General features: G+C 41.6%; 1 protein-coding gene across 1 annotated transcript; it reads left to right on the forward strand.

The window, feature by feature from the left end:
* The first annotated feature begins 1 nt into the window (after position 1).
* LOC132871769 (protein BTG1-like) lies at positions 2-1156 on the forward strand. The gene is made up of 3 exons (XM_060906263.1): positions 2-125; positions 238-374; positions 759-1156. Exons 2-3 carry the CDS (start codon positions 257-259, stop codon positions 983-985), a joined length of 345 nt encoding a protein of 114 aa, XP_060762246.1. The 5' UTR covers positions 2-125; positions 238-256; the 3' UTR covers positions 986-1156.
* The last annotated feature ends 14626 nt before the right edge of the window (positions 1157-15782 follow it).

Raw genomic sequence — 15782 nt, forward strand, 5'->3', positions numbered from 1 at the left:
ACATCCACACAGAGCTTCAGAGCGACACAAACCTTCACAGCGAGTAACAGCGAGTTTCCAGCGATCATCAGCAACTTATCAGCAATTCATCAGCGGCTATCAGCGGTTTAATCTTCTCCTTCCGAGTAAGTCACCTTGTACTAACTGAGTGATTTGTATTTTTTTTTAAGTTTTAATAATCTACTAACACGACACACACTAATCGCATGACTGTCTGTATCGTATGATATTTTGCAGTTTACGAAAATATTTCAGCATGAAAGTCGAGGTGACCACAGCGGTGACCTTCATCACCGGATTACTGAGAGGAAGAGGACCTCTGTCCGAAAAACAGCTCCAACACTTCAGCCGTTCTCTGGAAGAGGCGTTAGGAGGTGAGATTAAACACCACATTACACACCTGTGACTTCTGACAAAAGGATCCACATCATATTTAGTCTTTATTCGATCTACTTACTTTTCGTTTTCACTGAAATGGACAAATACCTTTACAATTATACCGACTCCTTGCTGTGGTCTGAGAAAAAGGGAAAGCTTATTAGTGTGGCATTCAGTTAAAGTCAGTGATGTATAAAGACCTAGATTTAATGGCGGACAGATTTTTATCTCGGGAGCATTAACACTGCCCAGAAATGCTGCCTTTCTCGAGAGCCTCATCCCAAGTGAATGATAGTCATGATATTCTAATAACAAATCTATTCTTAAAACAATCTGCGAGTTGAACAGAGTTTTTAAAAGTCTGTTTTCTTTGATTCCAGAGCATTATGAGCACCACTGGTTCCCTGACGCACCGTTCAGAGGTTCGGGATATCGATGCCTCAGAATCAATCGCAGGATGGAGCCGCTAGTAGGGAAGGCTGCTTACACCAGTGGTCTCAGCATGGAGCAGGTTCGCGCCCTCTTACCGTGTGAGCTGACAGTGTGGGTCGACCCCTACGAAGTGTCCTACCGGATCGGGGAGAACGGGTCCATAGGTGTGCTGTAGGAGTCCACACCACTGCCGCTGGAGACTCATCTCAACTCTGTGATGACCGTCTCCAGCTAATCTCTCAGCACATCTGGCCCACATCTGTTTGACATTTTAAACGATGATTTTAATGACTGGTCTCGCTGCACGTATATATCCAATTTATTGGATATATTTTGGTTCAGTTCCTTATTTAACGCCTGTAAATTAATTTTTATTTCATTTGTAAATATTTTGATTTATTATTTTATTACTTGTAAATATTTTGATAATTTTATTTGTAAATATTAAGATTTTTATTATTCGTAAATATTTAGATATTATTTTTAGTAAATATTTTTATTAAAGATGATTAAATAAATATATTTTGATTAAAGATGATGCTTCAGTTTTTTTCATCGTGTTTGTTTTACATTTGCATGATGCGTAATACAGTTTATAAATACAGTAAGTGCACATTTTCGGTGTAACTGTAGCCCATTTGTTGTTGTATAATTCTGACCCCTCTCTACCACATCCATCAGTGGAAAGGGTCCATCAGAGGGCCACACTGATCCACTCCTACCAGTGACAGATCCACTGCCTTATCAGTGTTGCTGCTATGAGAATGGTCACCCAGCCAAACAAGTTAACAAGCAGATTTAAAAGGGCAACATTTAATTCGAGGCAAAAAGGGCAGGGGCTCAAGCACCCCTAAAGCCCTATGTGTGCACGTGCCTGGTTGTGTATTAATTTTATCAATCAGATCCTTTTGTTCTTGTTTCCTTATCCGTGAAAGTGTTTGACCCATGACAACTGCTATTTGTTTGACCTTAAACCATTCCCACACGTTAGGATCTATATAATTGTAGTCAGCAGTGAATTTCAGTTATTTCAACAGGTAAAAAAGGACTAAGCGGCTACAATCTATCAAATATCTATTAAAGTTATGACTGTTTGATGCAGATAAAAGCTGCTCTAGACTTTGACTATAAACTGCGATATACAGCTTTAAGACGCTGTTTATCTACTTTAGAAGTTTGTGCCTTTTTGAAATGGACACTATTTGTGCTGGAATTTATGGACAGCAACGTTTGTCTGGTTGATTTTTATTCGACTAATTTAACATGAATTCGTTGTTCACAGTGTAGAATTATCAAGGAAAAAATAGGGTGCGATACTGAGTTCAATCTTTTCAAATTGTACCCATCAACAATACTGGAAATGCCTATGGATGTGAATTATCACAAAGAATGATGCATGCACTGATGGCTGGCTTGTTTAAATTGCTCGCAAACTCGCTTTATAAGCAGCTTCAATAAACATTTATATTCTAATATGCGGAGTAGTTAGAAAAGTTCCCGGCGGCGGCGAGTTGACACAGTGCTGTCATATACACTTGGCTTTGTTTCTTCCCTTCTGAGCGTCGGTCAGGCTCTCTCTGGAGGGCGGAGCCACATCTGGCGCGTCTTCCGGTTGGCTGTCGACGCTGTCTGGCAGCGTCACGTGCGGGGGAAGGGGCGGTCAGAAACAGGGCAGTGGCGCGCTCACGTGCAATCGGTAAACTTGTGGATGGGTAAAGCTTGAATTCAGATGATGAAATAAAAAGTTATGAGTTGGTTAGCATTTATAAATTCCAATGTAGATTAAAATAATGTCTGTCTATTGTGTTGCATTGAACTGGAATAGCCCTTTATGTGCTGTTCAGCACAGTGAAAATGACAGCGCCATGAAAACCTAAATGATGTCCAGATTGTGGAATGCGAGTAAAATATTGATGCGTTTGATATTTTGCTTAAATTAAGTGACGTCAACTCACCTTTGTTTATATAGTGCTTTACACATAATGCAGTATATAGTGTGTGACAGAGAGAGAGATGCTTATGGAACTGATCAGCCTACAAATAAAAATAAAAATTTCTTTTCTTTATCACCTTTTCTCGATAAAGAAAAAGATACCACGTTGCTTTGAATGTGATTGGTTGAAGTGGCTCTCATCAAGAAAACTGGCCAATGACAACTGTGCGCGCGCCTTCTTTTTTGAAAATCCGTCAGTTGGATCCGGCAGAGCGATCGGTAGATCTCTATGGCTCTGGATACGGCGCGAGCGTCAGTCGGCAGTGTTGCCAGATTGGGCGGTTTTGAATTCTACTTTGTGGGTGAAAAATGGCTTGGGCTAGTTGACAAAAATTGGGCGGTTTTGACGTTAGTCCGGCGGGTTTTTATCAGATGTTTATATAGTTTCACTCCCACTAGAAAGCAGAGATGGGAGAGAATGTAAACACCTAAGCCGAATCTCATCTCATCTCATTATCTCTAGCCGCTTTATCCTTCTACAGGGTCGCAGGCAAGCTGGAGCCTATCCCAGCTGACTACGGGCGAAAGGCGGGGTACACCCTGGACAAGTCGCCAGGTCATCACAGGGCTGACACATAGACACACTCACATTCACACCTACGGTCAATTTAGAGTCACCAGTTAACCTAACCTGCATGTCTTTGGACTGTGGGGGAAACCGGAGCACCCGGAGGAAACCCACGCGGACACGGGGAGAACATGCAAACTCCGCACAGAAGGGCCCTCGCCGGCCCCGGGGCTCGAACCCGGACCTTCTTGCTGTGAGGCGAGAGCGCTAACCACTACACCACCGTGCCGCCCCTAAGCCGAATGATGTTCTTGAATATGCGAAGGAAATCAGGAAAAACAGCTCTCTTTGGTCAACTGAGGCAGGTCAGAGACCTAGTTTACCCAGCACCTCTTAGGTATTTTAAACAACCAAAATCGAGCATTGGCCTAAATTAATCATTAACAATAAACATTAATCTCATTAAGTATTATTTAAACAAAACAATTTCGATGTAACTGTAAGACTAATATGAATGTGTGTAATGCAGAAACTAAACTCATAAACTAGTAAATAAGAATGACGCAATCCATTCTCCATTTTCTCTTCTCATGTTACATTCAGCCATGCATCGCAGCCTAACTTTTTTTTTTAATTGAAGTATATAAATCAGGTACAATCTAACAAATCCACAAAAATCAGGATAACAGATGAAGAACATACATGCAGGGCCGCTGACAGCTTTGGCTGGGCCCCGGACAAAATGCTCTGAATGCCCCCCCCCCCCCCCCACACAATCCTCCCGGGCCAACCCCCCCCCCCCCCCCCCCCCCCCCCACACACACACACACACCTCTCTTATCCCAGTCTCTACTCACGCGATATGATTTTTAATATTTTTTTTAAACCTCATGTTTTATTTAAAAAAAAATACAACAATTCCACCGATTTCGTAACGTTTATTGAAGTGTAGCTGATAAGTAACGTGACAAAAGCAACAGGTAGAACATCCTTGCAGCCTGTTTAGCCTTACTTGACGCACAGGTCGGAACGGTAATTGGCACGCGTGTGCGCGTAATCTTATGGAAAACAAAAGTGTCCTGTTTCCCTCTCGCAACGGACAAGGTGAAAAAATAGCCTATATGTTTCATTAGGCTACATTTAAAAAAAACATAACAAGGTCGGCTCAAATATCAAATAGCCTAATTTAAAAAAAAAAAGAAAAAAGCGAATGCACATCAGCGGCGTGGGAGAAGGATCTGCGCTGCTCCTGAATAAAGAAAGAAAAAGAGGAAATTACGATTTAAATAAGATCAAACAATATGACTATTTAAAAAGACTATTAACAAGGCCAGTACTCACTTAATGGGAAAAGTGACACTTCCCTTCGGTCACAATTTTGTGGATGTCGGGCGACAGGGATGTCACTTTTATCCTCATGCAGTTCTCAGGTTTGTATTGGTCAGACGGTTCCTCACGTGTGTTTTGATTGCGTTCATTGAAGAAAAGCTTGACTCACACGTGTAGGTAGATGGAAACATCGTCAGCACATAAAGGGCAAGTTTCTTAATCCCCGTGTACTCCTCCGAGCATCCGATCCAGAAATCCTCCACGGAATGCTCACTAAACGCATCACGGACGAGGGAGCTTGTCTGGAAATCAATGAGCTCCAACTGAAATGTTGCCTCGTCTAACGAGCTGATGTTTTTTTTCGCCAGTGAGGAGAATTCCTCGCTTCGGATGGAGAATGGGTCGCGGACAAAACCAACGATTTCCCTTGGGACACATGTTGGAACCGTGACTGAAAGTTGGCCTGTAGCTTTTGACAACGACATTTTGCATCGATAGCTAGCAATCTTCAGCTAATCATCTACATCTAAAGCGCTAATGGTTAATGAACTCATTACTGATCAGGAGTTTAATGTACTGTGTTTAACAGAAACATGGATTAAGCCAAATGAATATATAGCATTAAATGAAGCGAGTCCTCCTGGATACAGTTATATACACCAGCCTCGTCTAACTGGCAGAGGAGGAGGCGTCGCGGTTATTTATACAATTATCTAGGTGTAACACACAAACCTGGTTATAAATTTAATACATTTGAAGTTCTTCATACTCATATAATGTATGTAGCCTCGAAAAATAAGTCTACCCAGTTAATTCCATTGCTTATTATTTACAGGCCCCCGGGGCCATATTTTGAGTTTCTTTCTGAATTTGCAGATTTTATCTCAGATTTGGTTATTTCCTTAGACAAAGCTTTAATTGTCGGAGATTTTAATATTCACTTCGATAACCCAGAAGACCCTTTAAAAACAGCGTTTGTGTCCATCTTAGATTCAGTCGGGATTAAGCAGAATGTCATAGGACCGACCCATAATGGTGGTCACACCCTTGATCTAATACTAACATTCAGATTAAACGTAGACAATATAGTCATACTTCCACAGTCTGAAGTTATCTCAGATCATTGTCTCATCTCATTCAAACTATGTCTGAGTAATAATATATGCACCTCACCACGCTACTGTATTAAACGTACTTTCACGTCAACTACTGCACAGAGCTTTATAAATGATCTCCCAGAGCTGTCAACTTTGATTGGGTCACTGTCAGCCCCTGCAGAACTCGATCAGGCAACTGAATGCTTAGAGTCAACATTCCGCCATACTTTAGATAATGTAGCTCCTCTAAAAAGGAAAATGGTCAGAGACAAAAAATTAGCACCCTGGTATAATGATGACACTCGCACATTAAAACAGACCACTCGAAAATTGGAACGTAAATGGCATCAAACAAAATTGGTAGTGTTCAAATTAGCTTGGAAGGAGAGCTTCCTGAAGTATAGAAAAGCTCTTAGTGCTGCGAGATCAACATATTTCTCCTCCCAAATAGAAGACAACAAAAATAATCCTAGATTCCTATTTAATACTGTAGCAAAATTAACCAGGAATAAGTCCACTATCAACACATGCACACCTGCAGTATGTAGTAGCAACGACTTCATGAATTTTTTTAATGACAAAATTGAGAATATCCGACAAAAAATTCAAACTACTAATTTAAGGTTAGACAATGAAAGTGACCTTGTAGTTAACAATATAACTGTATCAGATCATCAGTTAGAATGTTTTACTCCCCTAAAAGAAACTGAATTACTTTCATTAATCTCTACATCAAAAGCCTCAACTTGCGTACTAGATCCCTTACCGACACATCTATTCAAACAGATAATGCCTGGAGTAATTGAACCGCTTCTAAAAATAATAAATTCTTCTCTTATGATTGGCTATGTACCCAAATCCTTTAAACTAGCAGTTATCAAACCCCTGATTAAAAAACCTGACCTTGATCCCTGTCAGCTGTCCAATTATCGGCCAATATCAAACCTCCCCTTTATCTCCAAGATCCTTGAAAAAGCTGTGGCACAGCAGTTATGCTCATATTTACAAAGGAATAACATCCATGAAATGTATCAGTCAGGATTTAGACCTCATCATAGCACAGAGACAGCACTGGTTAAAGTAGTAAACGACCTACTGTTGGCGTCTGATCAGGGCTGTGTCTCGCTACTTGTGTTGCTTGACCTTAGTGCAGCATTTGATACCATTGATCATTCCATTCTTCTGGATAGACTAGAAAATGTTGTGGGAGTTAAGGGAATGGCCCTCTCCTGGCTCAGGTCTTATCTAACTGATCGTTATCAGTATGTTGATATAAATGGTGATATTTCTAGACGTACCAAGGTAAAGTTTGGTGTTCCACAAGGTTCTGTCTTGGGTCCACTGCTTTTTTCTCTATATATGTTACCTCTGGGCGATATTATTCGTAAACATTGTATTAGTTTCCACTGTTATGCTGATGACACACAGTTGTATGTCTCTGCAAAACCTGATGAGAGACACCAGCTTAATAAAATTGAGGAATGTGTTAAGGATATTAGACACTGGATGCTTATAAATTTCCTTCTGCTTAACTCTGACAAGACTGAAGTACTTGTGCTAGGACCACATACAGCTAGAAGTAAGTTTTCTGATTACACAGTGACTCTGGATGGCCTTTCTGTTTCTTCACGTGCAGCAGTAAAAGACCTCGGAGTGATTATTGACCCCAGTCTTTCATTCGAAACTCACATTGATAACATCACCCGGATAGCTTTCTTTCATCTCAGAAATATTGCAAAGATAAGAAATTTAATGTCATTGCATGATGCAGAAAAACTAGTCCATGCTTTCGTTACCTCCAGGTTGGATTATTGTAATGCCTTACTGTCTGGATGTTCCAATAAGTGCATAAACAAGCTCCAGTTAGTTCAAAATGCCGCAGCAAGAGTCCTTACTAGAACTAGAAAATATGACCACATCACGCCTGTCTTATCCACACTGCATTGGCTCCCAATCAAATTTCGTATTGATTATAAAATACTACTATTGACCTTTAAAGCACTAAATGGTCTCGCACCACAGTACCTGAGTGAACTTCTGCTCCTCTATGACCCGCCACGCCTACTTAGATCAAAAGGTGCAGGCTATCTGCTGGTACCTCGTATAGTGAAGGCTACATCAGGGGGCAGAGCCTTTTCTTACAAAGCCCCACTGTTATGGAACAGCCTTCCAAGTAATGTTCGGGAATCAGACACAGTCTCAGCATTTAAGTCTAGGCTGAAAACATATCTGTTTAGTCAAGCCTTTTGTTAATGGTGTTTATGAGGTAAAGGAGTAGATCTGGAGGGTCCTCAGACATAGAGTGTTTTGGTAAACTGGGATGTATGGATGCTGTCAGTCCCCACTCGCTTGCTCACTCGAGTTTGTTGACGGTGTAGTGGCTGGCTGCTTTATGTCCCGGGGCTCCCTCATGCCTGTGTTACCTTCTGGCTCTCTCCTTTTAGTTATGCTGTCATAGTTAGTTGCCGGAGTCCCTGCTTGTACTCGGTGCAATATGTATACTGTTCCTACTTATTCAGGTGACATTGGGCATACCTAACCACCTGTGTTTTCTTTCTCTCCCCCCCACCCCAAATCTGTCCCTCTGAGTTACATGGAGCCAACAGGAAATTTTTTGGTGGAGACGGTGGGGACCTCGACTGGCTATCGTAGCCTGCAGGGAATTGGCCGTCAGACATTCTGTCGCATGTCCCAGACCCGGTGAAATGTAACTGAATTGTCTTGGCCAGGCCTAAGGGTCCCATCTGCATCTCATCATTGCTGAGGAGTGTGCTCCCATCACCCAATCAAGCATCCAGCCAGAGCAGGTCATGATATATTTTTTACCATATTAACATGCCATTGTGTGTTATGCTTGATGTAAAGACTCTCGTCTCTGCGAGCCTACCACACAGATTTAATACTTGTCATTTTTAGGGCATACCTAACAACGTGTTTTCTTTCTCTCTCTCCCCCCCGCCCCCCATCTGTCCCTCTGGGTTGCATGTTGATCCTGGGATTGGGATGCTGGCCTCTTCTGCCCCTCGGACCTGCTTGGTCCATCCTGGTGCCCTGTGTCTGGTCGGAGTTTTATCGCCCCGCTCCTGTGAAGGACGGCCCCATGAGGACAGTTGAGGGTTATACCTGTTAAAACTGTTAATATTATAGTCAGGCTGTCTGTTGTTGCCCAAATGAGGGTGGTTCCCTTTTGAGTCTGGTTCCTCTCGAGGTTTCTTCCTCATGTCGTCTGAGGGAGTTTTTCCTTGCCACCGTCGCCACAGGCTTGCTCATTGGGGATAGATTAGGGATAAAATTAGCTCATGTTTTAAGTCGTTCAAATTCTGTAAAGCTGCTTTGCGACAATGTTTATTGTTAAAAGCGCTGTACAAATAAACTTGATTTGATTTGATTTGATTTGATCTACACGTCATCCAAAAGAATAAACAACCGGCAATTGTATATATTAGTTACGGCAGGTTGCTCGGCAGATCGCCTGTTTCATGAGAGACGCCAGGAGATGCAGCAGTCGGCATAATAACAGCGCACAGAAGCAAATTAATGTTTTAAATTAAATGAAATTAAATGCATTTAAAAAGTTAAATAACGTTTATTTTTAATATAATAGAAAAAAATAATAACAACTTTTTTTCCCCCATTAGAAAAGAATGGCCATGGCCCGCAATGCCATTGTCAGAAAAATTTGGCCCGGGTCCAAACTTAATTGCCGACCCCTGCAATAAAGGCAAAAGATCTAGAAATCATTTATTGAATGCAAATATAGCACATTTCTCCCCCAAATCAACACATTTTGAAATGAAATAAAATAATCGCAACTTCATGAGAGCCCAGTTCTGGGGCCCCCCCCCCATTCCTGGGCCCGGGACAACATACCCGTTTGTCCCCCCCTGTCGGCGGGCCTGCATACATGGATGTAGACAAAAATAAATTAAGCAGAATAACTAGGCCTATAAAATTAATAAAACAAACAGGATAAAAAGATAAATAAATACAAAATAAATAACCTCAGCAATGCAGATGTTAGATATGCATCGTAGCCTAACATAGCCTACATAATATGATGCGTGTGCGCCACCTACTGGTGCATGTAGGATTCAGAACACAGCAGATGATTGCAGAGTTATAATCTGATTGAACCACACGGAGCCGAGTACCAGACAGCAGATTCTTCACCTCCAGCACTGACGGGCTCATGCTGCTATTTGTTCGATTTACAAATAGTATACTGGACTTTAGCTCCATATTTTTACTTTACAAGATAGGCATCAAGTCCATTTTACATTCTACCAAATCGCAGTGACGTACTTCCGGTTAACATGAGATGCCCACGCGCGCCGCCGTGAGTCAGTACAACGTTGGACGCCGTGGAGTTCAGAGCTGTCTTGTGGTCTTCCTTCCAGAGCTGGGCTTTTTTTTTTTTTGGATTAAATTCGGTTTTATACAGGTAATTGATATTTATGGATATATTATATTCCTTTTCTTATAGTTTCTATGATTTTTTTTCTGTTAGAAATTTCCGACTTCTTTATGTTTTGGGAGTTGTTTTATTAATGTTAGTCACATGGACTCGTATTACTTCACGAGAGCTTTCATACCTCAGTTGGTGTAAAGCCTAACGAGGAACTTTAGGGAAGTAAGTGATAGTTCCCTTAAAAGATTCACTAAGAAGGGTAAGTAAGTGATAGTTTCCCTACAGTCTAAATTCGTAATACTGTTATTCTACTTAAAAGTCGACAATGTCATTAAAATTGGGAATAAAAAAGGGAAGTAAGTGTTAGTTCCCTAGCAAAAAAAAAAAAAGGGGGAAAGTAAGTGATGGTTTCCCTACAAATGATCCACAGTCGTATGAATTTTGGGAAACACTACGTTCATAATCTTCGATCTAGCTTTGCTTCGAAGAATATTCAATGAGTGGCGTACAACTCTGCTGTATGGATGCTCCAAACGGAATTTCGTTGTTCTTTTTTGAGACAATGACAATAAATATTCAGAATCTGAATAAGACTTGTGAATTCCTATTCACACTACATATTTCTTGTTCAGATTCTGAATCTGAATAAGACTTGTGAATTCCTATTCACACTACATATATTTATTACTTTTTCGCGGCAATTAATATGTGTGACCCAGGAACCTCAACTGAAACCACATCCTCAGAAGATTTGAAAACGTCTATATCTGCCATGTTTTCAGAGATGAAAACTGATCTGAAACAACATGTAGAACAGTTTGTTGCGACTGCCATCGAAAACTACGCTTATAATGAAGATTTCTGGAGTGATGAAGAGGAGGAATCTGACGGGAATATCTCTAACGCAGATCTTGCTGGTGACTTAGAAAAATTTCTTTCTCAAGATAAAGATCAACAGAAAGAGAAAAATGCTGCCGCAAGCGAGTTCCAGGACCTCGCCCAGGAGTTTGCCACAAGTGAGAAAACAAGCCCACCAATCGATGACGATCTGGTGAAGATCATAGATGGTCTCATCAATGACAAACTACCCAAAGCAAAACTCGACGAGCTTACTGACAAATATGCCAGACCGGAAAATTGTAAGCTCTTACTGGCTCCTAAGACGAACAGGACTGTGTGGACTCAGCTTAAAGACAACACCAAGAAAGCAGATACTGGAATGCAGAGATGTCAATGGATGTTTTTAACTGCAGCTTATGCTATCCTTGATGCCTCGAAAACAGCATCCAGAGAAATGAAAACCAAACTAGTCCATGCTTTGGTGCTTATCCTGTCTGGCAATAGAGAAATCAATCTGAAGAGAAGAGAGCTGCTAAAGACAGATCTCAATGCCCAGTACAATGCTTTATGCAATGCCTCAACTCCTATTACAACAGAGTTGTTTGGTGATGATGTGGGGAAAGAAATTGATGCAGTGACCAAAGCAAACAAGTTGGGGGAAAAAAGCTTATACCCCCTAGGAAGAGTCGTGGTTCACGCTTTCAGCCCTATGGCCAGGGAAGGTCTTCAGATCGCTTTGGCTCAGCGAGGGGTCGTTATGGCGGCCGAGGATTCAACAGGCCTTTTTTAGGGGAAAGATACGCCGACCGCAGGAGGACGTCGGCGAAGTCCGCATCCTACAACAAGAGCACTCAGAATTAACTCCTCCACAACAGGTCAGCTATGATAACTTGATAAATATGCTACTCGGGTCACAACAGCCTTTTATAGCTGGGCAAATAAGCCGTTATTTGAAGGAATGGAGAAAGATCACTATGGATCCTTACATTTTGCAATGTGTAAGCAACTGTCCCATTGAATTTGACTATGATCCCCCCTGTATCCAAAATGTCACTAACTATGAGCATAAATTCTCCCCAGCTCAACAAGAGGCCATTGGCAATGAAATGGAGACATTTTTGAACAAGCATATTATTGAGCCTGCAGTCCCAGAACCAGAAGAAGTTATTTCACCCATTTTTGTTACCCCCAAAAAAGAACCAGGAACGTTCAGGGTTATATTCAACCTTCAATCTCTGAATGACACGGTTACCTACCACAAGTTTAAAATGGATACTGTTGAATCAGCTATCAAATTAATGAAACAAGGATGTTACATGTCATCTATAGATTTACGCGATGCTTATTATTCAGTCCCCATCGAGCCCCAGTTTAGGAATTACCTCAAATTTGTCTGGAGGGGTAGATTGTTCCAATATACGGCACTGCCCATGGGTTTATCCAGCAGCCCTCGAATATTTTACCAAGATTTTGAAACCGGTATTTGCCACCTTGCGATCCCAGTTTGGACACTCGTGTCTGGGATATATCGATGATTCATTTTGTACTGCAGATACACTTGCTCTATGTCAAGAAGCCACCTTGCATGCGGCCCAGTTATTCACTAAGCTTGGTTTTGTTGTACATCCCACCAAGTCTGTATTTCATCCCTGTCAGTCTTTGGAGTTTCTGGGATTTGTTTTAGATTCTGCCCATATGAGAGTCACTATTCCAGAGAGAAAAGTATCCAAAATTGTGAGTTTGTGCCAGAATTTTCTACAGGACAAACTTTTCACCATTCGCGAGGTAGCTTCGCTTATTGGAACTCTTGTCTCCAGATTCCCTGGGGTTGAGTTGGGACCGCTACATTATAGATCCTTAGAGCGAGATAAAGACATTGCCCTACGTAGAGCTTTGGGCAGTTTTGATGACTGCATGTCCTTATCGAAAGAAAGCCGAGTAGAGTTGAACTGGTGGATATGCTCCATCCCTCACAGTTCTCGAATCATTGACCATGGGGTGCCGGAGGTTGTCCTTAACACTGATGCTTCTGGAAGGGGATGGGGTGCTACTTCGGGCAGTTGTTCTACTCAGGGTTTGTGGTCGCCTGAGAAGGCTTCTTACCATATCAATGTTTTAGAATTATTGGCTGTCAAATTGGGCTTAAGAGCTCTTCTTGATCAAACTCGAAATCAACACATCCATATCACTTCAGACAATACCACGACAGTGACCTACATTAATACCATGGGAGGTTGTAGGGCTCCAGCTTGTTGACACCATTGCAAAAGATATTTGGTCATGGGCGGTAGAACGTGAGAACTGGCTGTCCGCAGCGCATGTAGCTTGAATTCGAAATACCACTGCAGATCATTTATCACGCCAGTTGAACCCTGAGGTGGAATGGGAACTGAGTCCTAATATATTCAGGAAGCTTACGCACTGTTTTGGTGTTCCTGATATTGACTTGTTTGCAAGTAGACTGAACCACAAGGTTAAGTCCTACGTGTCATGGAAGCCTGACCCGCACTCAACATGTATAGATGCTTTCTCTGTAAATTGGGGAGAATTTGCTAATGCCTATGCTTTTTCCCCCGTTTTGTCTAATTGGCAGGTGCCTTCAGAAGGTCACCCTAGAGCAAGCCACCTTGATCATTGTTGTCCCAATGTGGAAAACGCAAGTATGGTTCACCAATTTACTAAGGCTGTTGATCGATCGTCCTCGAGTTGTCCGAGTGACCAAGGGAATCCTCTCAAACCCACTGCACGGCAAGGTCCATCCACTGAGTCCCAAACTCCATCTTCTGGTATGCAGAATATCAGGAAGGAGTTCTCTAAGCACAACATACCTTCAGAAATTATCGAGGTCCTCCTATGTGCCTGGCGAGACGGAACACAGAAGCAATATAACGTCTACCTGCACAAATGGACCCAGTTTTGTTTACAAAGGAAAGTGGATTCCATGCAGCCCACTGTGAATGATGTGCTCGAGTTTCTCCACGATTGGTACAAGAAGGGCTTAGTCTATTCCACTATGAACACAGCGCATTCAGCTTTATCTAATTATTTAATGGGCACACCCTTATCTGGAACTCGTTATACTGTGGCCAAATGTGATTTAACCGCATACACTTCATGGACAGAAAGAAAGGACAAAATGGGAAAAGAAAATAAATGACCTGAAACCCTTCGAATCTCACTTTGGGACAGGACCAGTTTAGGGCTAATAATGAGGTAAAACAATTCAATAATGATGTGATTTCAAACAGGGGATGTCAACAGGTGATTGTAGTCATGATTCGGTAAAAATCAGGACCCAGGAAAGGCCCAGTCTGTCCTCGAACGGCAACATTATAAAATGGTAAACGCTTTACTGTCCCAACGTTTTCTGATTTGAGGTTGTGGATATGCTGGTCATGATTACATCTTTTTTAAAAGTATTTAGTCTCTTAATATTATTCTGGTCGTTCTAGTGACTCCATAGTTAATGTGATGTTCCACCATGTGGGTACTCTGCTCGAGATACCTGTATGAACCTGAAGGGAATCGACTACATACACATCCACTTTAAATGAATAAAGAAGGCCACTCTTTAGTCATAACATGGCTGCAGAAAGAAGCCGCTCCAGTCACCTGATCAGCAAAACTTGATAAAAGAAGAAGGATTTGTGAATGAAAACAGACAACGTACAGGCAGCCCCAGAAATACCACCAGCTGATTTGGGCAGCAAAATTGTGATTAAAATCAAGAAAAGCAGCTGAGAAACAGCAGCAAGTCTTGATCTCGATGAGAATTAGCAGATACAACTTGATGAGATACGATTCAAATCAGGACCATGGAGCATGGGGACAGAGGAAGAGTAACGCTGCAGAAACCATTCATCAGCCTCAAGAAGAAGAAAATAAAGGTGACATCTGCAAAAGAAACACAGCAGCTTCTGGAGAAACATCTTATTTTCAGATGAATCCAAACTGAACTTGGATGGATGTGGTGGTCGAGTGTTTGTGTGGAGAAAGCCAGGAGAAGAATTCCAATCAAACTGCAGTAAGGTACGATAAAGCACGGAGGAGGCTGGGGCTGTTTCTCCTACAGCGCTGTTGGTGAGCTTGTGTTCAATAACGGCGTCATGAACTTTCAGAAATCTGCAGAGAAATGATTCAACCAACAGAAGTGGATTTTTCAGAAGGATAATGAACCAAAGCAGATGACTGACAGCGATAAACATGTCTCTGCCAACCGTACTGAACACAGTTGTACACAATTATACACAAAATATACAGATAAAAAAGGAAAAGTTTCCTGTAACTTGTTTAAATGATCAATAAAACATCATCTTTTTATCATCTAAACCTTTATCTTTCTGGCTGCTGAGTCATTAATATCGCGACGTTCTCTTCTGCATTTCCTGGACAGAAAGTTTCTTCCTGAATTCGACAAGAAAGAGGAGGGAATGTGTGAATTAGTGAAGGTCAGAAGTGTGTGTTGTGATGGAGAAAACAAAAGAGATGGATTGTGTTTCTGTTCAAACTCTTTAGATGAAGAGAGTTGGACTTCCAGATTTTTCTGAATGTTGTTTTTTTTTTTTCACTGTGTTTTTTTGGACATTTTAGTGGAGTCCACTGAATCAACGTTCATAAAATGTCATGAAATTAATCCTAACCAGTGCAGCTACATGGGTTATATTTCTGCACTGAAAGGAGATGAAATGGTTAATAGAGGAGTGTTCATGACCTCTCTGTGTTTGTGCTCCTCTTCTTCCTATCACTCTCTCTCTTTCACACACAGGACCAGGAAGTGACTCGTCATTTCAGAGAAAA

Source organism: Neoarius graeffei, chromosome 2 (genome assembly GCF_027579695.1).
Source record: "Neoarius graeffei isolate fNeoGra1 chromosome 2, fNeoGra1.pri, whole genome shotgun sequence".
NCBI classification, from domain to species: Eukaryota; Metazoa; Chordata; class Actinopteri; order Siluriformes; family Ariidae; genus Neoarius; species Neoarius graeffei.

What these genes read in the sequence shown, in the direction of transcription:
- LOC132871769 (XM_060906263.1), top strand. Translation starts at nt 257, where the DNA reads ATGAAAGTCGAGGTGACCACAGCGGTGACCTTCATCACCGGATTACTG. An exon ending in TCTGGAAGAGGCGTTAGGAG is followed by an intron (nt 375 to 758) that starts GTGAGATTAAAC and finishes CTTTGATTCCAG; the next exon opens with AGCATTATGAGCACCACTGG.